A 27,323-nucleotide genomic window follows, 5' to 3' on the forward strand; every position below is an offset into this window, starting at 1 on the left:
TTCCCTTATTAAACTGTACATTATAAATGTTACAAAAGAATGGTACAGCATGCAAAATATATTACTGGGGATCTAAAGTTTCTGCAGGAATCTCATTTTTGCTAGATGAATCATATACAATCTAAAACAAAGAGTTGAGTTCCTTAAGTGTATATTTATCACAATTCTCTATCCACGCAAAGAGGGGGTTATTATTATGCATTTACCACAGGTGAAGAGCTAAACAATACATTATGGGCAAATTCCGAGTTGGGAGCAAAGTAAAATAGAGCAAGTACAATAAAGCTGTCCATCCACTAGGCGATCAAACCTAGCGATGGAGCGATAACAACAGTCGTTATCGCTCCATCGCTTGGTAATCGCACGCAAATCGGGCAGCAAAAGGTTGAAAACGACAGAGAGAGAGAGAGACAGACAGAGAGAGAGAGACAGAGAGAGAGATAGAGAGAGAGAAAGACAGAGAGAGACAGAGAAAGAGAGAGAGAGAGACAGACGGAGACAGAGAGAGAAAGAGAGAGAGACAGAGAAAGAGAGATAGAGACAGAGAGAGAGATACAGAGAGAGAGACAGAGAGAGAGAGACATAGAGAGAGAGACAGAGAGAGAGAAAGAGACAGAGAGAGAGAGAGAGAGACAGACGGAGACATACAGAGAGAGACAGAGAAAGAGAGAGAGAGAGAGAGACAGAGAAAAAGAGAGAGAGAGACAGAGAGAGAGAGATAGAGAGAGACAGAGAAAGAGAGAGAGAGAGAGAGAGAGACAGAGAGAGAGAGAGAGAGAGAAAGAGAGAGAGAGAGATTATGACAGAAAGGTCCTGGGTTGGAGCTTTTACACCCACTGAAGTGTGTAATAGGACAGCACACTGGCACCTGCTACATCCTCGGATCATTACAGCCATACGGGACTGGCAGGAGTAATGCCTGGCATCAGTCAGATACTGTATGAACCATTTCATGACACATAATTGCTTGAAATAAATCCCACTGACTAAAGCAAAGGAATTTCTGGAACAAGTCTATCTCTCAATAACACAAATCAACCAATCAGATTATTGTCCGCATAGATACCAGGATTGTGAACCCACGGGGCAGCGCATATCCATGTCCACCATTCTCTACCGCTGTCTGGTAATGTTTATAAATAGGGAGCTCCTACTTGTATACTCAGTTTGCTACTAGTCACAATCATTCAGGCACACTTGCACTAGCCTAACTAGCAAAAGAAACATCTGATTATGTTCCGTCCCAGTCTACATGCCCTCACTGAACTTTGCTTACATGAGAATGGTCTTAAACACACAAGATGCGGTCTGCCAGCAGGGGTATGCTCAACTCAGCATCAGGCTCGGTGAGTTAAGGAATGCCAGGCATCTCAACACAATAGAGGAAGCCACCCATAATTCACTAGGACTGAGAGACGAGGTATTAGGCACAGTGTGATGTCACTAGTGAGTTTTAAGGCTGCAATATCATGGATATCGGATCAGGCCACAAAATGGCTGCCTCCACTGTGTGTTGGCAACAGGAATATCTTTAAGAAATTCCCTTTAAACATGAAAAGAAAGTCTAAGGAGATTTCATTCACCGGCTGGGACAACAAATATAGCCAGTTTCTTTTTTCAATAAGTTTGACCGATTTTGGTCATGTCGCTGTGAGGAAGCTAACAATTTGCCGACTCCATAATCCAATAAGGGCTCCCTGTAGATTAAATTGACAAAAACTCATAAAAAGAAATCATGTTTTCTTCTGACCTGAAATGAATTCTGCCCATTTGATTAAGCAATAAGTCTATGAATTTGACTGTTGTATTAAAATATTAATAAACTCTGCAATACATGCACATCAACATAAAGGAATTATGCAATTCATAAATGATAGTACTTTTTGTAAGTATAACTCCATTCAGGGTGGCGATGAACGTAAACCTGAAATCTGCCTGTCCAATACATGCAGTGTAGCAGCCATTTTGTGGGTTCAACTAACATTCTTGAGACCGCAAGCTATCGATTTACTAGGAACTGTCTACATCACTGTGGCATAAGGCACTTTTCTATTGCTGACAATAACACTTTAATGTAGCAGGGTTTTCCTACAGTAGGTTAAGCTGATTGACAAGATACACTATATTCGAAGTAATATGAATATGAATTCAGCCAACAAAATGGCTGCCTTCACTGTTGACAGGTAAACGTTAAGCGAACATAGGTTGAAACTTCGGTATTCGACTTTATAGCTCCCATCTCTTGATTTGACACCTACTGTGTTGGTGCCTTATCCTTCCTGAATGTTTGAGAGACTCCCAAATTTGACCACTCTCCCAGTTACCGCTTCACTTTCTTCTGAACTGCATCGGGCCTTAATGACACAATTTACTGCGAAACGCGTCATCATGGTCCTACAGTTGTTCCTTACATCTTCAAGAGGGGAGGTTCAAAAAGTCCACAGATCTGATCTATAGTTGAAATTTAATGCAAGTGAAAAACAAATATTTTCATTGCTAATTTTCACGGCACAGCAGACTTCCATGGGAATTATTTTGTTAGCACCCTTCTGCAATTTTTAAGAAGCTGCATTATCTTATCGGCTTCCATTTTTATTTAATTTGTTTTTACTAAGAATCTTATATTTGACAGGCACGGAAGCTTAGTTTTATCAGCTCCCAGCTATGTTTCATGTATTAGGTGCAGCTGTATCTACAGAGTAGCTATATGCAGTATGCAAGGTCAACCAGATAAAAGTTGCAGTTACACACATTTAAAACAATCAGTTAAGTCTGAAAGCTCTTGAAACATTTTTATTACCGATGATGCTTAATCTGAAGAATTTGCCGTCTCGCATTAACATATCTTTCATTAAATCAGATACAATGGCTTTCCGCAGAAAGATTGATGTGATTTACTTTGGTTTATATAACCATTGTCAAGTGAATTGAACAATCCTGTAAGGATCTACAATTGTATCCTAATGATACTAATGTAGTAAATTAATTCAGAAGGACAATTGTTTTCAATCTTCATGAAAAGCCTTCTTGGTTAATCCAACTCTAACGACACAGGAAATGAAAATTCGCTTAATAATAAAAAAAAATGGCTATGAATATTTATTACCCTATTTTACCTGGAAGTTGAATAATTCATCAATTAATTTTACAATTAATTATTTAATGCAAAATACATAAACTGCATAGTCCCTAAAAAAATTAATGAATCTGCATGTTATAAACTGTCACAAAATGTAAAAATTGTGAACTTTAATTTTTTTCTACTTTGAACATAAGAAAAATCCATCGTGTATCTCTTGTAAATCCCTAGATCATACTGGACATAAAGGAATTTACATTTAATTTGATCGAGTAACTTGTCATTAAAACATTCAAATATAATATGATTACAGGATGAGTCTCCCATATCCAAAATGCTTGGGACCAGGGGTATTTTGGATATTGGAATATTCCGTATTTTGGAATATTTGCATACCATAATGAAATATCTCGAGAATGGGACCCAAATGTAAACACAGAATTCATTTATGTTTCATATACACCTTATACACACAGCATGCAGGTAATGTTACACAATATTTTTAATCATTTTGTGCTTCAAAAAAAGTTTGTGTACATAAACTAAATTCATTTATGTTTCATATACACGTTATACACAGAGCCTGAAGGTTATTTTATAGTATATTTTTAATAATTTTGTGCCTTAAACAGAGTTTGTGTAAATAGAACCATCACAAAGCAAAGGTTTCACTTTCTCAGTCATGCTAAAAATATTCCGTATTTCGGAATATTTGGAAATGGGAGACTCAACCTGTATTAAAAAACAAGAGAAAGTCTGTAGTATCTACCATTTGCCAGTGATACAGTAACGGTCAAAATAAAGTATTTTACAGAGTTAACTGCTACAGAGCCTGTGTCTTCCCACTTATTTGCACACATATGCCATTGCAATGCTCGTAAGATGCTAGTAGGGAAGGGAGGAAACATTTTATTAAAAATAAATTATGTGATTTGTGCTTCTATTGGCATAGTCTCATGAATACTAACTCACACAAAATAATTTCCTCTCCACCGGGGCCCACTTGAGTGGGGGACCCATTTGCCCACAAATCCCCCACATTCAAATCACTGATTCTAGCAACCTTCCAGTTAGTGCCTTCATTAAAAAAAATGCTCAACCATGGATATCATTAAAACCTGGACCGTTAGGATGCCTTGAGGACCGATCTTGGGAACGGCTGCTATAACACTATCTCTGCTGTCTAAGGACTAGATGAAGTATAATTAATCAGGCCAGATAAGAAGTGTGTTTGATGGTAGTTTCACCTTCAAACCATTGGAATTACTATCAAGCTGTAGGAGGTTAAAACTTGTGTTGCTTGCAAACTCCCTTAATCGTTTGCGGTTTAAGGGACCGCCATTATTCCTATGGAAAAAAACAACTTTACAGGGTCTCCATGCTGTATAAAGTGTGTGTCCCATTATAGTAAAAATGTCATAATTTTACTCCCTCTGTTTTTGGAATATTAATTATGTGCCCCTATATATTTATAATATTATTAATGTGGCTATGTGTATTTATAATAATAAAATGCGCCCTTATATTTATAATGTTAATACCGTGCCCCTATATATTTATAATATTATTAATGTGCCCCTACATTTTTAGATAATTAGATTTCCCCTCTATATGTAAAATGATTATAATCAGCATATTATTCAATATAATATAATGTCCCCGTAATTTTGGCCTATTTTTGGGCTCACCTATTGCTCCTTAAATGTTTCTGTAATGTAGTGATAGCCTTTCTTGATTGGGCATATTAAGTTATGACCTAAGACTAATTTTTATGGGGATGTGGCTCTAATTTAATGAACTTTGGTTTCAATCAAATGGTCGTTTTTATTGTTCTTAATTATTTTTGCCTTTAGTGCAGAGGTTCCCGTACTTTTTTGAATCGCGGCGCCCTAGTGCTTCAGTATTGTTTTCACGGCACCCCTAAGCCAAAAGTTTGTTATAGAGAAATTCTGAATAAAATGTAGTGAAAGTAGTAAAGTGAAGTAAATTGTGCTGACCTGTCCTCCTTAGGTTCATTTATGTAGTGGGTGACAGGTTTGCGCTTCTTTTTTTCCACATATTTACATTACATTGACCATAAATAATTTGATTTGGTGCTGGGCCACCAACCTGAGGCACCCCTGCAAGTGTCCCAAGGCACCCCAGGGTGCCGGGGCGCACAGTTTGGGAACCACTGCTTTAGTGTATTGATCTTGTGGTTTAGCTCTAGTGATTTTCTGCGACTTTGTGAACAAAAGAAAATACATACTTTTTGGCTGCTGGGAGCACTGTGTGATTAACTTTAACAGTAATTGTAATTTATTTATTTATTTATTTTAATTGGCTATGAGGGAAGAAAAGCATTCATGTTGTAGAACTGTAATTATTTAATAGCACTGTCTAAATTTAATAAGATTTGTTTCAATTTGTGTTTATTTACATTAATGTACAACTTATTTTTTTTCTTTAACATAAGTTATTACATTTATATACTTTACATTGTACCTTAATATTATTATTATTATTATTATTATTATTATTTAATTTTTTTACTGTTCTGTTATGTCTCTATTAATCTGGTAGCCTTTTTTCCATTCATATGACTATTGGTCCAGTAGCCTGTGTGTCGGTGGCTAACGCACTTTAATATTATTTTCTATACATGTTTATTCATTACATTTTCAACGGGTATTGGTAATGCGTTACTATAATGATTACTTACTCGTATCCTCAAACAACATCTCATCTCTTTTTCGCCTTGGCTCCCTGGAAAGTGAACTCACCTACACACACATAACACGCACAGCACTGAAGATGTGACTCAGAAATACTCTACATGATTAAAACACACTTGAATGTGACATTGTTTTCTTCCCGTTCTTTTCAGTGCTTCCAAATCTCCGGAGCATTGATGTTACTGCAAAATTCAATCTGAATTGTAACATGATGGGGATATAGCCTTGGATGAGATGTCAGGCACGCCAGGCCACAATATGATTTAGAGCTAGCATGTCAGTATAATATTCTAATAAAATTATTGTTTAGACAAAAACCCGCAGGTAATAACTTAAAGATGGAACTGCTCGTTGTCGGGAAAATCCATTGCTTAAAATGGAAAGACGGTTACGTGGCGGAATTTTGTCACGAAAGAGGAAGAAAGAGATCGGATTACAGCTGTGAAAATGGCAGGGACTTTTCCCCAAATATATTAGTGGCTGGAGATATATTTTATACTAGTCATTTTATTTACACAATGAGGGCTGCCATTGATAAATGTAGACAGGTGCCTACCGATGGCGGAGCGCCTGCTCCAGGCGCCAGTCACTCTGTTGGGCGCTTCACAGTCTACCGCTCAGCTGGGAATTTGAATCACAGCTGAGCAGATATAGTAGTGGTGCTTAGTGCTCACCTTTCTGCACTGAGCACCCCCCGCCCCTGTATCCATGCTGCTTTGTACCTGTATCCTGTGCGTACCCTGAAAGTGGTGAAACTAGAGACGAGTTTCTACTCTTTGCCTCCTCCCACCCTGGCCCTGACGTCAGCCAGCCCAGGTCACAGGGATGCTTCTGCTGAGAGCCAGGGTGCTATTGCTGCAAGTCTGGTTTGCAGAGCCCATGACTGGGAGGAGCCAGAGCGGTGAGTCTGGTGAGGCCACGCACTACAGTGGCATAATGTGTATAAGGGGCACTACTGAATAAGGGGCACTACTGTGTGGCGTAATGTGAATTGTGGGCACTATTGTGTGAGGTAACGTGAATAAGGGCCACTCCACGTTATGCCTCTGAATGTAGAGTAAACATAAGTGGATATAATCATAGGTGTCAGCTCTGTGAGTTCTGGAGCACGCCCAATATTAGTTCTGCCACTAACCACGCATGTCGTGGGGTGGGGGTAACAAGAACACCTCCAATAATTATCTCCTGTATATATAATTAGTAGTTAAAGGGGCAATCCATGCAACTATACTTGATATGGATACCCAGCTTAGGTCCCCTTCACAGCTCTCCAACAACATGTGGGTATCAGCAGTTCCCCTTCCTTACTGTTTTCTGTTTGGTTGTCCCAGTTAATTTTTAACAGTAAGGATGGGGGCGGTGCTGTCAAGAGAAAAAATGCCTGGAAATCTGATGCTAGGTCCGAGTCTAGAGCGGAGAGCTTCTATACAAACTCTCTGGTGATCTATAATAATTCCTTACAAAAGATTTATCAAAGCTTCTAAAAAGGACACCTAAAACTCCATTACACCATGTGAGCTGCCTTACCCCCCAATATTCAGGCTGTTGAAGGCACTTACCACTTTGATGGGTGCCATTTTTATCATTTATATGGAAGGGGGAGGAATCTGTGGCCTAGATCCCTCCTCCACTTTCCTAGCCTGCGTCCCTCTGAGTCCTGCATACTCTTCTTCTGCTGGCACGTGCAGGTGGGTTAGTGTTTATTGCAATGAAGGATGCATCATGGCTTTAGGGTTAAGCAAAGAATCAGGTGTACAATATCGCATGTTTGAGATTGTTCACTGTTTGCGGAAGGCGGTGGCAACGATGACCTTTTACAATATGGGGGTGCGTTGCCTCAGTTTTGTAGGTCTGCCAAGGCCAGGGTTTGTGTCTCTCAATGCAGATTTTCCTGGCCTGGCTGTGATGTTCTGGTGGTCATCCTGAGATGGCTAATAGCTGCGACTATCGTGACCTTCTGCATTTGCATATATTAGAATCAATGCTGCATCAAAAAATGCCACAGCAATGCCTATAGCGTACAACTTTGAATGAGGCCCTTCACTTTGAGTAGCTTGGGGTATTCAAATTAGTCGTTGGCTGCAATAAACTCGGCTTCACCCACATAGGAGTTCTCATGCATGTTTTACATAAGTCCTCTCCATAGTCATACAACAGTACATAAGAAAAAAAAATCATCTCTACATTAATAATTCAACGTACATTATAACTTCTCAGGTCTCTATCTAAAGCCTATTTTCTGCAGTCACTATATTCATCACCATTTTGTACCTCCGCGAGCCTAGCGCTATGTATATTGCTGAGTCTGAGCGACTGCTTGATTTTAAAAGCAGCTTCTCATGCAAGTTGTTAATTTTCCATCAATCCACGACAAAACACCAAGTGTCTTCAGATGAAATGTCGAGTGCGATATTTATCAGGCGTTTCCACATTCTGAAATGCTTAAGCAATTATTCCTGGCTTAACCCCGGCCTTTGTTTCACGCTCATTTATCAGGCAGTGATCCACTTTCCAATGTGTGTTTGCAAACAATCATATATCAATTGCGAGCCTAGCGATGACGATGGCGGGTATGTGGAGAGGGTATGTAATGACAATGGATGTGGGTTTCATCTCTATGAAGATGCTGTTGTCCCGAAAACAAGTGGCAAAATATTGATGTCGGCTAGAGAGAAAAAAAAAAAACAACATGCTCAATAACCTGAAGGGTTTGATGTGTCTTATTCTGATCCATTCTCTGCACAATGCCACAATAATAATCTATAACAAACAGCTACAAAGGAAATGAAGTATAATAATGCTTCATATATGACAGGCTCAAATTCTGTATGAGGAATTAATTTACAATAGCCAGTGTTAGTACATATATATATATTTATACTGTATGTATGTAAGTACGTACGTATTTACAGTATATATATATACATATATATATATATATATATATATATAAATATATATATAAAATGTATGCAGGGCTGCCATCAGAAATTGTGGGGCCCGGGACTGTCGAAGTAGATAGGGCTGGCCCCCCCCTCCTCAGCCTGCACAAACACCTTCACGCAGCCCCCCCCCTCACACAACCCTGCCTCCCACAACCACCTTTCCCTTGCTGACTTACTCATACACTATATATATATATATATATATATATATTCTGTGCATGTGTTATTTAAGATAGGCAATGAGAGACTCATAGTCTAAGACAGTGCTTCCTAGAGGCCCTCACTTTCCTTACTTACTCATACACAATATATATATATATATATATATATATTCTGTGCATGTGTTATTTAAGACAGGCAGTGGGAGACCCATAGTCTAAGACAGTGCTTCCTAGAGGCCCTCACACACTTTAACTTACCTTACCTCGCTCGCTCCATCTTTTCTCTGTCACTGTCTCACTCTCCATGCTCTGGACAGCTCCTCAGACTCCTCGCACCACCCACCCGCAACAGCTCTTCTGTCATTCAGTGGCGCGTCATGACGTCAGGCGTGCGGCTTCAATGTAGGAAAACTTTATTGAGGACAGTGGGCACACTGACGACTGCCCAATGCAGTAAGGTAGGAGGCTGAGCGGGAGGGCAGCTGAGAAGTAACTCACACAAGTCACTTACTCACTACTCAGTCTAATGTGCGACGGAGGGAAGGGTCAGGGGGATAGTAGTGGACGCTGGACGCAGCCGGGCCTGTCACTGTCTGCCACCTTCAGCCAGGGGGTTAGTAGTGGGCGGGAAGTACGTAGCAGGCGCCGGGTGGGCCCCCCAAGTGTTCGGGCCCGAGACTCCAGTCCCGACAGTCCCTCCCCTGATGGCGGCCCTGAATGTATGTATGTACATACAGTATATATGTGTATATATATATATATTTATTTGTGAGATCAGGGCAGGGGTGACTTCTTCTGAGTGAAACGGTTGCACTTGTCATACAGCAGCCAAGTAATAGTACACCATCCAGGGCCTTGGTACACGTAAACGTAGCTCGTTTTATTAGCAGCACAACAAAATAAACTAAACATAAAAGTAAATCTTGACATTTCCGGCTCGAATTAAACAAATTATACTCTCTCTCAGAGTGGAGGGACCTTATGTCCCTCTCACAAAACAGAAGTCTTAAGCACAGCACTAACATTCAGTAATCACAGTGTCTCACATCAAGACCTCTGACCTGTTCCCAAGGCAGTGAGAGACTGACTTAAGAAACTAACATACCCTTTATCAGCTTCTCACAGGTGGTCTGGCAATCAAGGTCTATCAGATTGAAGCTAAAAATCTGGAGCATATTCCCCCCTTGACAACACATATATTTTTACACATGAGTTTATTCCTCCAATTCTTGGTCGACTGTTTTGTAATTTCACTCCATTTGCATGTGATGTTCCTGCAGTGACAAGAAGCAACTCAATAAAGGTCCCGCCTATGCAAGCCTGCGCCATCTTTCAGATAACATCTTTGAAAATACGGAGTCGGTGCAGGAGACAATGAAGACTCTAGAACTATGCCTGAGCCTTTGCTACTTTCTGCGCACGCGTCATTTTACCGAATACATTCATACGCCACTGACGTAAGTGCTGGCTGCGCCAGGTGACACCCTCTTGACAACTGCGCTACTGAATCCTCAGTTGCAATAACTATAAACATTCTCAGCTGGAATATTGGGACAAAGTAGGCAACACCTCTGATTCACCCAAACCAGGGCCGTATCCCCCTAAACCACCCTCAGATTCACCTAAATCACAGCCAAATCCAACCGTACTCTTGCCAGACCATGCCACCGGTCTCAATACCTACACTGAAATCCTGACAAGGGACTTAAATACCAATGCCTATCTTAATCCCAATGCCGGAATGCCAGACCAAATGAGGTAAGTCCGCGGCACCCTTGGCGTTAGCCGTGGGGGGGAGGTTAGGTTTAGGGAGCATAGTGGGGTTAGGGTTTGGGGATGGGGGGTTAGGGTATGGCACCCCTTGGGGGAGGTTAGAGTTAGTCACTAAGGGGGGAGGGTTAGGTTTAGTCACGAAGGGGGGTTAGGTTTAGGCACTAATGGGGAGGGTTAGGGTGCGGGGTGGGGAGGGTTAGGTTTAGGCATGAAGGTGGGGTTAGGTTTAGGCACTAACAGGGAGGGCTAGGGTGTGGGGTGGGGAGGGTTAGGTTACAAGAAGGGGAGGGTTAGGTGGGGAAGGGGGGAGGGTAAGTATACTTATCCGACCCCTGTCGGGATACCAACCAATGGGATGCTGCTGTCGGTATTCTGACAGGAGGCTTCCCGACAGCCGGCATTACATACCCATTCCATAGACAACAGCAAAGGACACTGAAACATTACCAGGAAGCCGTTGTCTGTTAGAACAGTCTCAAGCAGCACGGTGAGTGTAAGTCATCTGAGTACTATCGCGCAAATTAATAGCAATCTCTTCAGTTAGAATACCACACGGCGTCATACACATCGAGGCCCCCTTGCTGCCCATAATAACTCACTGTACTTATTTAGAAAGAAGCAAGGGCTTCATCTAATGCCTTCACAATTAATATGGGAGCATGAGACTATCAGGGGCAATAATATTATTAAAGACATAACCTGTGATATGTGTCAAACCCTCTTTCAGCTAAGCCAGCCGCGGCGTTCTGTGAGCTGATTAGAATGAATGATGTAGCAATTGATCCGACGCTTACACACTGCATCATGTTATTAAAATAAAACTTTATAAATCTCAATGTGACAATTCCTTTTTTATTAATTTCTCAGATGCAAAATTAGCACATCTCTCAGCCACGAGCATAAATAAGTAGGGTTCCAGCTCACTGGCATATTGCTGTCATTAATTTTTTAATAAAAAAAGCCTTCTGATATGAACTCAGCATTTAAACGACACCAATTAATTTTCATGTTAAAAAGTCTACACAAACTTCATAACTAATTGCAGAGTCTCCTTGACCAGACCGGCAGCTTTCCTTATGGGAAATTTACATTACGAGTGAAAGTCTGGAGGAGGTAGATACTGTGATATTATGATAATTGTCTTTTTTTATTATTATTTTTCTTTGCTAATTTTAACCCTAAGTCACTCCACACTATTTTCCAATTTCCCGTGAAGCTCGTTTACTGTCAAGCAGTGACGAATAGAGGCCCACTGGGGTGTAATGGAAATGTTTAATAGGCACCACTGTTAGAGCAAAAATAGTCTATAAATACAATTAGTATACAAAAAACAAAACAACCTCTAACGCTATAAAGTATTAACATTGAAGCCCTTATTATTTTAAGGTTGTTTAAGTTATCTTGAAGCAGTATGACCTGTAAACATTGCTCAATGAGACTTTATATCTTAATAAGGTCACAGAACTCATCACCGTGACTTAATACTCTGATATTCCTATTACATAGGATTATTTTCTCTATACTGTATTATATGTATCAAATTATATTATCCCATGTGTTACTTCTTTATTCAGGCTCTTTTCTTCTATAGTAAATCATTATAGTGGGTTAAAACTAAACCCAGAAGTTTATTATAACATATCTAAAGCATACTTGCCTACTATTGCTGCTACTCTCCAGGAGTGGCCACTTCGGGGGATGGGGCCACGCTCTGACGTCATTAGACCCCAAACCATCCTATATATATATATACATATGCAAAATATATATATGAGACTTTTACATTGCATATGAATCAGTTGTGATCTTATTGGCTAAGGCCTGTATAAAGGAGCTATTCTCCATTGATCTGTGAGGCATTTTTACAAGATCCAGTGTGACCACATATGAACTGATTGTGATCCTATTTGATTACCCCTGATGAAGTCCCCAAGTAGATGAAACGCGTCAGGATTTATTCCGAAGCTGATGGCTATGTTTTAAAAAAAAGGGGTCAAGTCCAAAGAATCACAAATTTCGATAATCTACAAAGTGATATTAAGCTTGACATCATTTTATGTAAGAACAATTATTGTTATATTAAAAATATTTTACACTGGAAGAAGTTTTATTGCCGTTTATTAATATTTGGCCTCATATTCTGGGTGAATTATTTTTGGTGAGTGGGTATAATTACAGATGCCCGGGAAGTAATCAAGCTAATTTTTTTGGAGTTGATGGATGGTACCAAGAGAATTAAGCAACCCACACTGTGATGTTATGGACTAAACATTGTGTACAAAGAACAATATAATATTTTCAATATTGTTCTGAAATTTTTGGTTTTATATTGTTTTGTGGGGTACGGCTAACAGAGGATCCTCTTAGAGGTGCAGCATTATCATTTTTTGGTGCAAGATAAGGGTTATTTTCTTGTGTATATATATATATATATATATATATATATATATATATTAGGGATGTGCAGGCTCGGATAGGTTCGAGTTTGCACGTGGAGTTCGGATTTTTCCCTCCAAAAAAACGGAACTCAGAACGAGGCAAAACGTCATCTTACATGGACGAACATCATCATTCCTGGTCTTTTGTCCAGGAATGATGATGTTCGTCCATGTAAGATGACGTTTTGCCTCGTTCTGAGTTCCGTTTTTTTGGAGGGAAAAATCCGAACTCCACGTGCAAACTCGAACCTATCCGAGCCTGCACATCCCTAATATATATATATGTATATATAATGTACTTTTATTTCCAGGGAAAGTCAGCGTAGGGACTGACCAGAATGGGAATAACGTGATGTGGTTGGTCAGCTTGACAAACTATTGCAATACTTTGGAACTAACATTCCCTGGAATTATAAGTACAGTTTGGAATATAATGGTGAGTGTTGAGTTTGTATGATTTTTTTATACCACTGGCACCGCAGATGTTTGAGTGCCGTGGGCAAAGCCAAATATATATACAGTGTTCTCCCCAGGCTGTTTTTTGCGGGTGCACAACCCGGCACTTTGGGAGCCTGTAAGTGGGGACAGAATCTGGGAGCTGTATAACAAGGACCAGATCCTACAGAGTTTGCAGCTTTTTCAGAATCAGATGACTGGGCCTCTAATAAGAAGAGGAGAATTAATATATAACATTTTATTTCAAGTTTAATCATTATAAAAGTCAGTGTTTAAAACATTTTATTATCGCGAAGGCCCCCACCCGGCTACTTCTTGATGCTACCCGGCTGGAAAAATTTCCTGGGGAGAACACTGATATATATATATATCGGACCTGGTGGTCCATGGAGGGCAACCATGCCATTCCACAGGCTTAATTTAGTGAATGCTGGAATTGAGCTATTGTATATATATATATATATATATATATATATTTATCTTTTATACACACACACATATATATAATATATATATATATATATATTACATACACAAGTCCACTTCCTTCAACTGATGTTTAATGACAAATAAAATTGTCACTCTGGGACTATGAGATTATGTTGATCCTGGAAGAAATGAACATTGGGCTTCTCCACATCACACTGTGTTAAAAGCTTCATTTAGTCTCTTCTAAGTTCAAATATGAGCCGTGTTCCTTGATCTGAAGGTGCTGATCTTTTCATGTCACATCTACAGAATAAATCTTTTTAAGTGGAGAGAATTTTGACTGATCTTGTTTTCTCCAAGCAGAAGAGCACACAGTTTCCCTAAGAGAGTTGTCTGAGGAAACACAACAAAATAACCTCAATGTCTCATAGATCTTGTTACTATGTGGTTGTATTTTGTATGCAAAATAAATGGCATTATTTACTACTCATACAATTAAATCTATCACTGTGTATCCGCTATGATAAGTCCATCTTCCATTTGTGTAACGTGAGACTCATCAATTGCTGAACACACGGTGCAGGTTATTTATTTTGTTTTTATCACAATAGTCATTAATGCACTAGAAATGGAATGACATCCCTGAGGCTTCCAGCATACTGCCCATCATATCTCAGTGATGTCACTAGTTCATAATGCATTGATAGACTGAGTAATGTCCAGTCCATGAAGTAGGAGCAGGTAATGGATTGATGTTTCTCTTATGGTTTTAATTTGAAAAGCTTTTATTGTTTTATTTCTGTCTGTTTAGGAAGTAGTAAGAAAAGTCTGAATACTATGTACTGTATCCTGTACTTTATTTATAATACTACTCTGGGGAGGATATACTCTGTGGATGCATACTGTACTTTATAATAGTACTCTGTGTAGGATATACTCTGTTAACGTTTATGCTCTGTTAAAGTATACTGTACTTTATAATAGTACTCTGTGGAGGATATACTCTGTGGATGCATACTGTACTTTATAATAGTACTCTGTGTAGGATATACTCTGTGGATGCATACTGTACTTTATAATAGTACTCTGTGGAAGATATACTATGTGGATATATACTGTACTTTATAATAGTACTCAGTGGAAGATATACTCTGTGGATGTATACTGTACTTTATAATAGTACTCTGTGTAGGATATACTCTGTGGATGTATACTGTACTTTATAATAGTACTCAGTGGAAGATATACTATGTGGATATATACTGTACTTTATAATAGTACTCAGTGGAAGATATACTATGTGGATATATACTGTACTTTATAATAGTACTCTGTGGAAGATATTCCCTGAGGATGTATACTGTACTTTATAATAGTACTCTGTGGATGTATACTGTACTTTATAATACTACTCTGTGAAGGATATACTCTGTTAATGTATACTGTACTTTATAATAGTACTCTATGTAGGATATACTCTGTGGATGTATACAGTAGTTTATAATAGTACTCTGTGGAGGATAAACTCTGTGGATGTATACTGTACTTTATAATAGTACTCTGGGGAGGATATATTCTGTGAATGTATGCTGTACTTTATAATAGTACTCTGTGGAGGATATACTCTGTGGATGTATACTGCACTTTATAATAGTACTCTGTGGAGGATATACTCTGTGGATGTATACTGCACTTTATAATAGTACTCTGTGGAGGATATACTCTGTGGATGTATACTGCACTTTATAATAGTACTCTGTGGATGCATACTGTGCTTTAAAATAGTACTCTGTGGAGGATATACTCTGTGGATGTATACAGTAGTTTATAATAGTACTCTGTGGAGGATATACTCTGTGGATGTATATTGTACTTTATAATAGTACTCTGTGGAGGATATACTCTGTGGATGTATATTGTACTTTTTAATAGTACTCTGTGGAGGATATACTCTGTGGATGTATACTGTACTTTATAATAGTACTCTGTGTAGGATATACTCTGTGGATGTATACTGTACTTTATAATAGTACTCTGTGGAGGATATACTCTGTGGATGTATACTGTACTTTATAATAGTACTCTGTGGAGGATATACTCTGTGGATGTATACTGTACTTTATAATAGTACTCTGTGGAAGATATACTATGTGGATATATACTGTACTTTATAATAGTACTCAGTGGAAGATATACTCTGTGGATGTATACTGTACTTTATAATAGTACTCTGTGTAGGATATACTCTGTGGATGTATACTGTACTTTATAATAGTACTCTGTGTAGGATATACTCTGTGGATGTATACTGTACTTTATAATAGTACTCAGTGGAAGATATACTATGTGGATATATACTGTACTTTATAATAGTACTCAGTGGAAGATATACTATGTGGATATATACTGTACTTTATAATAGTACTCTGTGGAAGATATTCCCTGAGGATGTATACTGTACTTTATAATAGTACTCTGTGGATGTATACTGTACTTTATAATACTACTCTGTGAAGGATATACTCTGTTAATGTATACTGTATTTTATAAAAGTACTCTATGTAGGATATACTCTGTGGATGTATACAGTAGTTTATAATAGTACTCTGTGGAGGATAAACTCTGTGGATGTATACTGTACTTTATAATAGTACTCTGGGGAGGATATATTCTGTGGATGTATGCTGTACTTTATAATAGTACTCTGTGGAGGATATACTCTGTGGATGTATACTGCACTTTATAATAGTACTCTGTGGAGGATATACTCTGTGGATGTATACTGCACTTTATAATAGTACTCTGTGGAGGATATACTCTGTGGATGTATACTGTACTTTATAATAGTACTCAGTGGAAGATATACTATGTGGATGTATACTGCACTTTATAATAGTACTCTGTGGATGCATACTGTGCTTTAAAATAGTACTCTGTGGAGGATATACTCTGTGGATGTATACAGTAGTTTATAATAGTACTCTGTGGAGGATATACTCTGTGGATGTATATTGTACTTTATAATAGTACTCTGTGGAGGATATACTCTGTGGATGTATATTGTACTTTTTAATAGTACTCTGTGGAGGATATACTCTGTGGATGTATACTGTACTTTATATTAGTACTCAGTGTAAGATATACTTGGTGGAAGAACAGAGGACCAGACCATATATGACCACACTACAGTGCCCTGTACTGTATGTCTCAGAGGAATCAGGTAGGGATTTCTAGGGACAGTTTGTTATACCCCTTTTACACCGTAGCTAAAACCCGGGTAGCTCCTTGGTGTAAAAGGCGAGAGCCGGCAATCCAACCCAGGTAAATAGCAGGGTTTAACACGGGAGTAACCCGTGAAATCCTGCAGTGTGAATGGCGCGCTCCGGGTCACAATGACCTGGAGCACGCCGAATGCCGGCCGATTGGTCCGGCTTCAGTGGCGCTTGGAGATGACGTCATCTCCAAGCGTCCACTTTAACGCCGGAAAAGCCGGGTCTATTCAGACCCGACTCCGGTGTGAACGGCGCCGACTCGGGAACATCCTGGGTCGGCGCCGGCTAAATTCAGGGTTTGATCTGGATTGGAACCCTGTTCCAACCCCGGCTCAGACCCAGAAATTTAGGTGTAAAAGTGGTATTATTTTGCTAAAGCACAGATACTGGAACCTCACTGCTAATTAAGACTGTACCCAGCTCTCACAATAAAGTCTATTAAGACAATAAACCGTATATTATTAACAATGACCTATTATATTATTTGCAGGTTCCACTATCTTAAATCACTCATTTTTTTATTTTTTTTGCCACTGCTATAGGAATAATAATGGGGGACAGTGAATATGTTCAGCAAAGTCGGCAAGTAGACTTTGAGAAGCTGAAGTAATCAGGAGTGCATGCAGACTACCTCTCAGAGAGGGGAGAACTAATGAATGGTGGAGTTGCAGGCAGGACTGTGTGGAGAAGAATTCCATAACAAAAATGGCACTTTGGTCTTCTGTGAAACTGACTGATTTCTCCAGGGCCAGGAGAGCTGACCCGCTTTTCCCCTGATAGCACAGAAACAAAACACTCTACAGCCGCTCCCATTTGTCACTCAGTTGGATGCTTGCATTATTTCATAAATCTCTCCAGACAAGTTATTAAAAGTTATCTAAAAGGTACATTACATTTGCTTTAGCAGTTGGGCTTCAAAAAACAAAACAAAACAAAAAACAAGACCCACAATGTAAGCTGAGTGTCAAAAAAAGAATATTAATAACAGAAATATTATAAATAATAGATGCTTGTTTGAAAATAGTTTTTTTTTCTCGCACCAATTGAAAAATTCTGAATTCAACCCTAGTGTAATTAGAGAATAAACAAGGGTAACAAATGTTTACCTTTTGGCAAGTATACCGGTGTCATACAGCTGACTCAGACAGAAAATAGTATAAATCTTTGAACTAGCAGGCACAGCCTACATGTGGGAATATATATAGATATATTTTTTTATGTTACCCACAAATCTATGTCTATATTTAAAACAGGACATATTGCTTTCTGGGAATATCTGTCGCGCTGTAGTGTTAGTGCTTGTTGTGTTAGTGATGAATATTCCTGCTATACCCCAGAGCTCACTCTCCGATTGTTCCTCTGTAACATAATAGAGCAGAACACGGGATTATAAAGGCGTCATGTAAAACTCTCTGCTGGATCCATTAGTCAACAGTGTTTTCTCCATTGACATAAGTAGCGTAGAGTGTTTAAGCCAAGGTTTAAATAAAAAAATACAGTATACTGTAACTTATCTGCATAGAAACCTTATTTCTCTGCATTTATTGAGAAACACCTGTCAACTTTTGATAAACCCCCTCTTTACATTGTGGGAGGTGCTGGATCGCCAGTTAGGGTTTGCCATTACACGACAAAATGATTAGCAACTATCTCTGGTTTGATGGTGATGATAATTTGTTTAACCAGCAATGGAAGGCCATTGATGATGTACATAGGTCGAACAGTCCCAATGGCTAATACTGGCCGTGGTCTGTGTATGCGCAAAGTTAAAACATCATGGCCAACCCTGTATGCATTATACAAATTAGGGATGTGCAGGCTCGGATTAGTTCGGATTTTCCCGCCAAATTCTGATTTTTCCCGCCAAAAAATCGGGTATTAGAAATAGGCAAAACATCATCTTTCATAGACAAACATCATCTTTCATGGACTATTGTCCAGGAATGATGCTGTTTGTCCATGAAAGATAACGTTTTGCCTCTTTCTGAGACACGATTTTGGCGGAAAAAAAATCAGAATTTGGCGGGAAAATCCGAACTAATCCGAACCTGCACATCGCTAATACAAATAAAGACAATGGGATAAATGTAATAACCTGTGACTTGTAGGCATCATCGAAATCCGATGTTTTAAAGTAGTAATTATTTAAAAGATTCATCTTTCAAATGATTGCTACTTTAAAACATGTTCCGACTTGCTGGGATCTCGCTGAGGCCTACAAGCCGCAGGCTATTACATCTACCCCCAAGCAGGAGATTTATCAAACCTTCTTAAGAGGACAAGTGGTAATGTTGCCCATATCAACCAATCATCTTGTATAGGCCATAAATTGATAGCTATATAATCTGATTGGTTGCTATGGGGAATTCCTCCAAATGTCCAATTTAGAAGGTTTGGCAACTCTCCCACCAAGATGGCGGTATTCTGCGCTACGCTCACTCCCGCATGAGGGAGTGCCTGTGAATGAAGAAAGGCAGTCACCAGGGCATAATGCTGTACGCGGACCCACTCTGAAGCTGACTCCGGTAATCTACGAATAGCGCGGACAGCTTTTTATGTCTTTCCCTGGGTGAAGGGGGCACAGTGCAGAAATATGCCATACACAGACACTTTAGAAGAAGCGCATTAATCAAGTTGTGACAGGTTCTTTTTAATAGGAATTGGAAATGAAGTGCCATTCGCCTCCCAGTCCTTGCTTTGATTGATTTGATGAGCCAAATTTTCCATTGGCCAAGAACATTGTCATAGTTGCTGAAACAGGACGGGGCAGTTTGCTGCTGCGGTTTCCAAAACCAAAAATATGTCCCAAAGAAGTTTATTAAGTGTCCTCTGCGGGATAACGGGAGAAATGAAACTAGTGATCTAAATAGCACATTGCTCAATTAAATATTGCCTTAAACCTTGTTGAAGCTTGCCAGACACAATTTGGACCTACACAGCTGGCTGATTATTGCACAGAGATTTTAGGACCAACCTCTGAAACAAACAATAGAGAGCTGCTGATGTTTCTACAGGGGTTCCCGGTTCCAAACGTCAATAGCCTCCAAATTATTCCCAGAACGTTGTTACAGCGTGATCTATAACACAAGAGACTGTATATATCCATAAATGTGTAGTTAATGACTGCCATGATTATATTGGTTGGCACCCTGAAATGTTCTGCTTTGGTTGTAGAGTCATTTTTATGCACGGTATGTTCTGTTAGGTTTGCACTGTAACTATATATGCACTTTATAAGGTGCTGTGGTCTACGTGCAGTGCCCTATAAAGGATATTAATGAATAATAAAAATTCACAAATACTAGATTGCTCTTTATATGATAATAAGGAAATGTCTGTTTACATCTTATTAAATGTTAATCCATCATAAAATTAAAACGGCAAGGTTTCATACCCAACGCTGTTTATTACATGATTTACATTTCTAAAAAAAAGTCTGATACTGGCATCCACAGATGTGCAGGTCACTACGACAACCACCTCTGTTATAGCGTTTCCTGCTAGCGCTGTGGTTGTTTTTCGGTTTGTATTCCCTTTTTGTTTATTGTTAAATTCAATGGAGTGTATTCAATTCGTGGCGATGGCCGCCAGGTGTATATATTATATGTGCCAGATACAGCCAGTTAGTGTATATATTATATGTGCCAGATACTGCCATTTCTCTGGCACCTTGCAAACCAGCAGCATCGGATATTAGTTCTCACACCCCATCGAGGGGTGCAAGAAAACCTGAGATGTTGGGTTACCGTAATTAGCTGTGATGTGCTTAGCAGCACTTTGCAAATACACATTGCTGCTCACTGAATAACCCCTAATATCTTTTCCAGAATGGAACCCTTAAGTAATCGCCAAACACCAGTAAAAGTTCAAATAAAAGGGGGAGATTTATCAAAGTTTGTAGAGCGATAAAGTGGAGAGATATAAAGGAACAATCATTCAGCTCCTAACTGTATTTTTTTTTTTTTTTTAAATAAAGGGGGCTATTTACTAAACTTTGGATGTAGATAAAGTGGATGGAGATAAAATACCAACCAATCAGCTCCTAACTGTCACTTTTAAAATACAGGGGTCTATTTACTAAGCAGTGTTAGGAGACAGAGTGAAAAGTGATAAGTCTGTGATAAGGTGCCAGCCAATCAGCTTCCAACTGTCATTTTTCAAACACAGCCTGTGAGATGACAGTTGGGAGCTGATTGGCTGGCACCTTATCACTTTCTTATCACTTTTCACTCTGTCTCCTAACACTGCTTAGTAAATAGACCCCTCAGTCTGTGACATGGCAGTTAGGAGCTGACTGGCTGGTACTTTATCTCCATTCAAGGCTTAGTAAATAGACCCCACAGTCTGTAAAATGACAGTTACAGTAGGAGATGATTGGTTGGTACTTTATCTCTCTCCTAGCTTTGATAATGCTCACCCATGGTAACAAAAGTAGGTCACAAGCACCTGTGTTTTATGTGTGTTTTACTAGTGACAAAAAGCACTAAGGACACACCTGCAGGAATCTGGAATAAAAAAATATTTCATATTTATGCACAAGTAAAATGTAAAAGTGATTTTTCCACTTTTTAAAAAAATAATAGATTTTAATAAATTTCTACTCAATTATTGTACTTTGGAGGGAGTCCTTCCAATAAGACCCCTACCAATATCTCTATTTAGGGGGGTCCCTGCACTCACTTATATCTGGGATCTCTGCCCATCAATTAGCGATCGCACACACATAGAGGAATCCGTCTCAAATTGAGTGACAGGTAGTCAACGATCGGGGTAGGTAACAATGGGGGGGGTTGCTAGGCAAACGCAGGTGAGACCGTTTAAACTCCGTTTCATGGGCGTGTATAGATTAGCCATTGTAATCTCCTTCTCAGGATGAGAGCTCTCAGCGTGCCAGGAGAGCCGCAGTGTTTAAGGCAGGTCACACTTGACTCAGAAGCTGCGTGGCTGCCCTATCTGCGTCGATGTTACCGATGTTTACGCAGTTGCACTTGTCGGATGGATATGAGAAGGCAGCAGTGGGCGTCCCTATGCTCGGGGAGGCTTTGAAGACATTAGCATATTTTCGCTTTTGCGATCTGTGAGAGATAGCAACTGCGATGGCATTTGCATAATTATCTGAATCAGACCCATAAAGCTGATAACAGATCTGGTAGATGCATGTTTTATCAGACGGTTCAAGCTATTCTCTTTGTAGCCTTCTGGTTGTTATACTGTTGTGTGATTGATTATTTCTCTAAGAATCCTTAATATAGTACATGGCGTGAGAGACCCTAATGTGTTGTTACCCACAGCATATAACACACAACTGTGATGGATGATGTAAAAGCCAAGGTGAAAAACACAGGTATAGATAACGCAATGTCATTTATTTGCTATAAGTTGCAGGAGGTCATATGCAAACCAATGAATTAAAGGTAATCTGTCAGTGCGAATCCATTTTCACACATTTCAGTCCATTCATGCACTTATAGGGGGGTATTCATGAAAGCTTGGAGAAAGATAACATTGTGAAAAGTAAAGTACTGACAAATCAGCTCCTAACTCATTTTTCAAACACGGGGCCTGATTCAGCAAGGTTCGCAAGTGCAAAAACGCACGCACCCGATTGATTGTTGCGTTATGCGCATGCCTATGCATCGCAGTACGCGTACGCAAACTAGCTATTTCGATGGCACTGACTACGCAAACCCATGGCAGAGTGATTGACAGGAAGTGCTATTTGTGGGTGGTGATGGGGGGTGGTCGGGCCAACGCATGCGTGCCAGTGCGTTTCATGTCATGCATAATTGAGCCCCTGCGAAGGCATATGCAGCCCGGAGCTCTACCGACAGGAAGTTTAGCAGTTTGTGAGTGTGGTCTGACCCTAATTAATTGCGCGTGAGGCTCCGATGGTACTCGATGGTACCGATGTTTTTGCAGACTTGCAAGGTATTACGGATATGAGTAATGGGAAGTGGCATTGCGATCACAGTCATTTGCATCATTTCACGGCAAAACTGCGTACGCGCTTGCTGGCGCGATCGCATTGCTGAATCAGTCCCACAGTCTGTACAATAACAGTTAGGAGCAGATTGGTTGGTACTTTATCTCTCACAATTTTATCTCTTCCCAAACTTTTATGAATACCCCCCTAAATAACAAAATGTATACACAATATTAGTTAAGAAACATTTTCTAAAATATCTATCAAATTATATATTATATTTGATGGAAACTGAATGACATTGTAAAATGGCACAAACAGCGCATACAGCATCGATGTGAGATGATAACTATATATTCGTCAACATTTAACAACTATTCTCATGTTCAATCTGCTGCTATGCACAAAAATTTGTCACTAGGGGATCATAGTATATTACACCTGCCAATGCTACTAATGCAACAATTATAATTCCTATTACATTTTAATTTACCTCTTTCTAGTAGTCTCAATTTATGCAGCTCACAACAAAATACGAGATTGTAAAAATAGTTTCCAGCACACAGGATTATGTGGGGACAATACGTTCCAGGGACAGAACTTTAACATCTAGAACAGTGTTGGCTAACCTTGACACTCCAGCTGTTGTGGAACTATATATCCCAGCATGCCCTGCCACAGTTTTAGCATGCCCTAATAGCAAAACTGTAGCAGTGCATGCTGGGTTATGTAGTTCCATAACAGCTGGAGTGTCAAGGTTAGCCAACACTGATCTAGAACTATGCCTGGAAATGTTAGGCAGAGGGCAATTATCAGGCAACTAACGATGAGAATACCAAGAACTACATCTTAAGGAAACAAAACATTAGGGGTGGATTCAATTAGCCACGAAGCTTCAATTAGCTGAGATGCAGTGCCTGGGGCAATTCAGAGGCAACCCGCAGCACCTCGCAATAAGCCCGCAGGCTGCACTTAATGCAGATTTCTGTTTGTCCAGTTTAAGGCCTGAACGGATATACACAATAGTACCCCTTTTACACCAGAGCTAATACCCGGGTTATCGCAGGGTTAACCCGGGTAGCTCCTTGGTGTAAAAGGGGAAAGGGTTGGATTCCTTGGTCGAGTGACCCTGCAATCCAACCCAGGTAATTTGCAGGGTTTAACACGGGGAACGACCCGTGAAATCCTGCTGTGTAAACGGCGCGATCCGGGTCAGGGTGACCTGGATCGTGCCGCTTGCATGCCCATTGGCTGGCTTCAGTGGCGCTTGGAGATGACTTCGTTTCTAAGCGTCAACTTCAACGCCGGAAAAGCTGGGTCTCTTCAGACCCGGCTCCGATGTGAACGGTGCCGACTCGGGAAGATCCTGGGTCGGCACTGTGGAAATTCCGGGTCTGATCCGGATTGGAACCCAGGGCGTGATTCGGACCCGGTCGCAAGCGCTGAGCACTTGCAACCGGGTCGATAGTGGCCCAGAGCACATGCGCACGACAGAGCCGGCTCTGTCGTGCGCATGCGCGAGACCAGGATAGAGACGGGCAATCCGTCGCTCCGTGTCTCGCACCAAAGGGGGCGTGTTGTCGATGTTGAGTGACAGCATGCCCCCCTTTGGAGGGCGGGTCGGGGGGTGGCTGCCCAGATGGAGGCGTTCCCATGGGAACGCCTAGCGTTTGGGGGCGGCCCCACTGACATCACAAGTGATGTCAGTGGGAGAGCTTTCGGCTCTGTTTGAACCGAAAGCTCTCTGGGGCTTGCGGCCACGAGACCCTACCACAAGGGTCTCATCGCAAGCCCGATGGTCGCGATGGTCTTGACCATTGCGACCATCATCCTGGCCGCTCGCATTAGCTGTGGGTGGCAACCCACAGCAATGCGAGCGGCCAGGAGGCCGCTCCATAAAAAGAGAAGACGTCCTGATTCAGAGCGAGCGCTCTGTCAGAGCCTCCGGCTCTGAATCAGGGCCCCTGTTCCAACCTCCAGGTCAGACCCGGAATTTCGGTATAAAAGTGGTATAAGTAGTGCTTGTTGCCCTTATCACGGCCACCGCAAATGCGTTAAACCATTTCTTCGGGCACTTATGCCGGAATCTATGGGTGAACACCCATTAGAGGGGAAAAGGGCTGGTAAATGAATAGCTCCAGGTGCAAAAGTCCGAGGCTACAAGCTCTTTTCCCCATTTAGATATCGAATCGAGCCTGATTGAGTCCCGTCCATAAGGTGACCATACATGGCCAAATCTGGCCTCTTGACACAAGTGCCATACACAGAAAAGTGTTCATGTCTAAACTGATCTGGCATGGGGCACTGGATGGCTGAACCCTATTGTGTATGTGTATGGCGAGATTGTACCATTGGAATTTTAGTCCAGTCCTGATCAACCCCTGACCATTCTTGATCAGATGTTAGGGATGAAAGGGGATGAGGGATCATTTCACAGCCATTCATGCTGTATTGTATTCGATCTAATATTGTCCATTAGGATTATAGTGTGCGGGCTCCTTGACTCATGGACAGATTTGACGATTTGGTGGCCAAACTGGCAGGCTCATTTAGACTGGTCAGACAACATTCCCAGAACTGGCCCAAAACAATTAGTTGGACCAAGAGGAGATCTTCAGCAATAGGATTTTGGGCAATCTGGATCAGCGGTTCTCAAACTCGGTCCTCAGGACCCCACACAGTTCATGTTTTGCAGGTCACCCAGCAGGTGCACAGGTGTATTCATTACTCACTGACACATTTTAAAAGATCCACAGGTGTAGCTAATAACATCACTTGCAATTCTGTGAGGAGACCTGGAAAACATGCACTGTTTGGGGTCCTAAGGACCGAGTTTGAGAACCTGTGATCTAGATCATCCTATGAGCGTTTCATACAGTGAGTACAATAAATGAGGCTCAGAGACCGGTCAGCTGATCACATTTTGTCTTGAAGTTTGTTCATTTTAAATGGAAGAAGAAAATAATTCTATACTAACAGAAGACTTCTTTAAACTGGTATAAAAGATAACTAAGGGATAACATTTGCTTGATTAGATGATAGATATGGATATACTTTATTCATATTTCAATAAGGGGCTACGAAGCATAATCTACATTTAAAAGACTGAAATTGAAGGCCTACTTGTTCATTCAAAATACACACGGCTTATGTGGCAATGTTTGTTTTGTACACAAAAGGACACAATGCACATGATTTAAGAGTCATAACAATTAACTAACATTTATTTAAAATAATTAAAACTGTAAAGGGTGATTATCATTTAAAAATGAGACAATGGCATAAGTTGCTACACTCCTCCACTAATACTGTAGATCCGAACTAAAACCTTATGAACAAACGTATATCTGTTTTAATTGATGAAGTGTAGTTCCTTTTCTACCCTGTGGTTGGTGCTGTTGCTGCACATGAAAAAAAGTCTACATAGTGATACACCACCTACAGCAATAGAGATATCTCCGGTCTGATGGAAAACAAAGCAGTCATGTTTTACAAATAACCAAAAGCAATTAAAATTATATATGTATTTTATTTATTTTCTATTGAAATCTTTTAAAATTAAATTAAACTTTCTCAGAACACCATAAAGGTTATATTTCGTGATCATCTACTCTACCCTCTCTTCACATTCCATTGCTCCATCTTTTCATTTCCAAACTGACTTTCCTTTAACACAATATAAAATAAGAGTTTAATTAATTTATTTAATGTCACCTCCAATCAGGTGTTTCCACTGTCGGGCAATGAATAATCGGTAAAAGGATCAATGTTAATTACACGAGGTACAGTTGGAAAGATTGCTCCTACCTTGTTTTAGGGGAAGTTGTCAGCCATTCTTCATGCTTTTCAAATGTTATTAAATAAGCTGCAATTTCCTGAAAGAGAAATAATAATAAAAAAAAAAAATTAGTTTCAGTCACCTATATTGTTGCAATTTTTTTTTTATTTTTTTTTAAATGTGATATCGGACGACAACCCCGAACATGCAGAAAAAGGGAAGAAAGAACACAAGTTGGAGTCGGGAGGCCGGGGACAGCTCGCTGTGGCTCATTGACTTGTATTATGCTGAGTTAGACCTTCTGCCTCCTGTTTGGCAGATATTTTGTATGTGCTTGTCAGTGATATATCCTTTG

The 27,323-nt window shown here is 40.1% G+C and overlaps 1 protein-coding gene across 1 annotated transcript in view; it reads right to left on the bottom strand.

The window, feature by feature from the left end:
* CAMTA1 (calmodulin binding transcription activator 1) overlaps positions 1-27,323 on the bottom strand; it is a 1,701,345-nt gene that overhangs the window by 1,277,814 nt on the left and 396,208 nt on the right. The window contains exon 3 of the mRNA XM_088455852.1: positions 26,998-27,065. Within this exon, the coding sequence (XP_088311978.1) occupies positions 26,998-27,065 (68 nt within the window). The remainder of the gene's footprint in view (positions 1-26,997; positions 27,066-27,323) is intronic.

This window comes from Taudactylus pleione, unplaced genomic scaffold (assembly GCF_031769625.1).
Source record: "Taudactylus pleione unplaced genomic scaffold, aTauple2 ptg000673l, whole genome shotgun sequence".
NCBI classification, from domain to species: domain Eukaryota; kingdom Metazoa; phylum Chordata; class Amphibia; order Anura; family Myobatrachidae; genus Taudactylus; species Taudactylus pleione.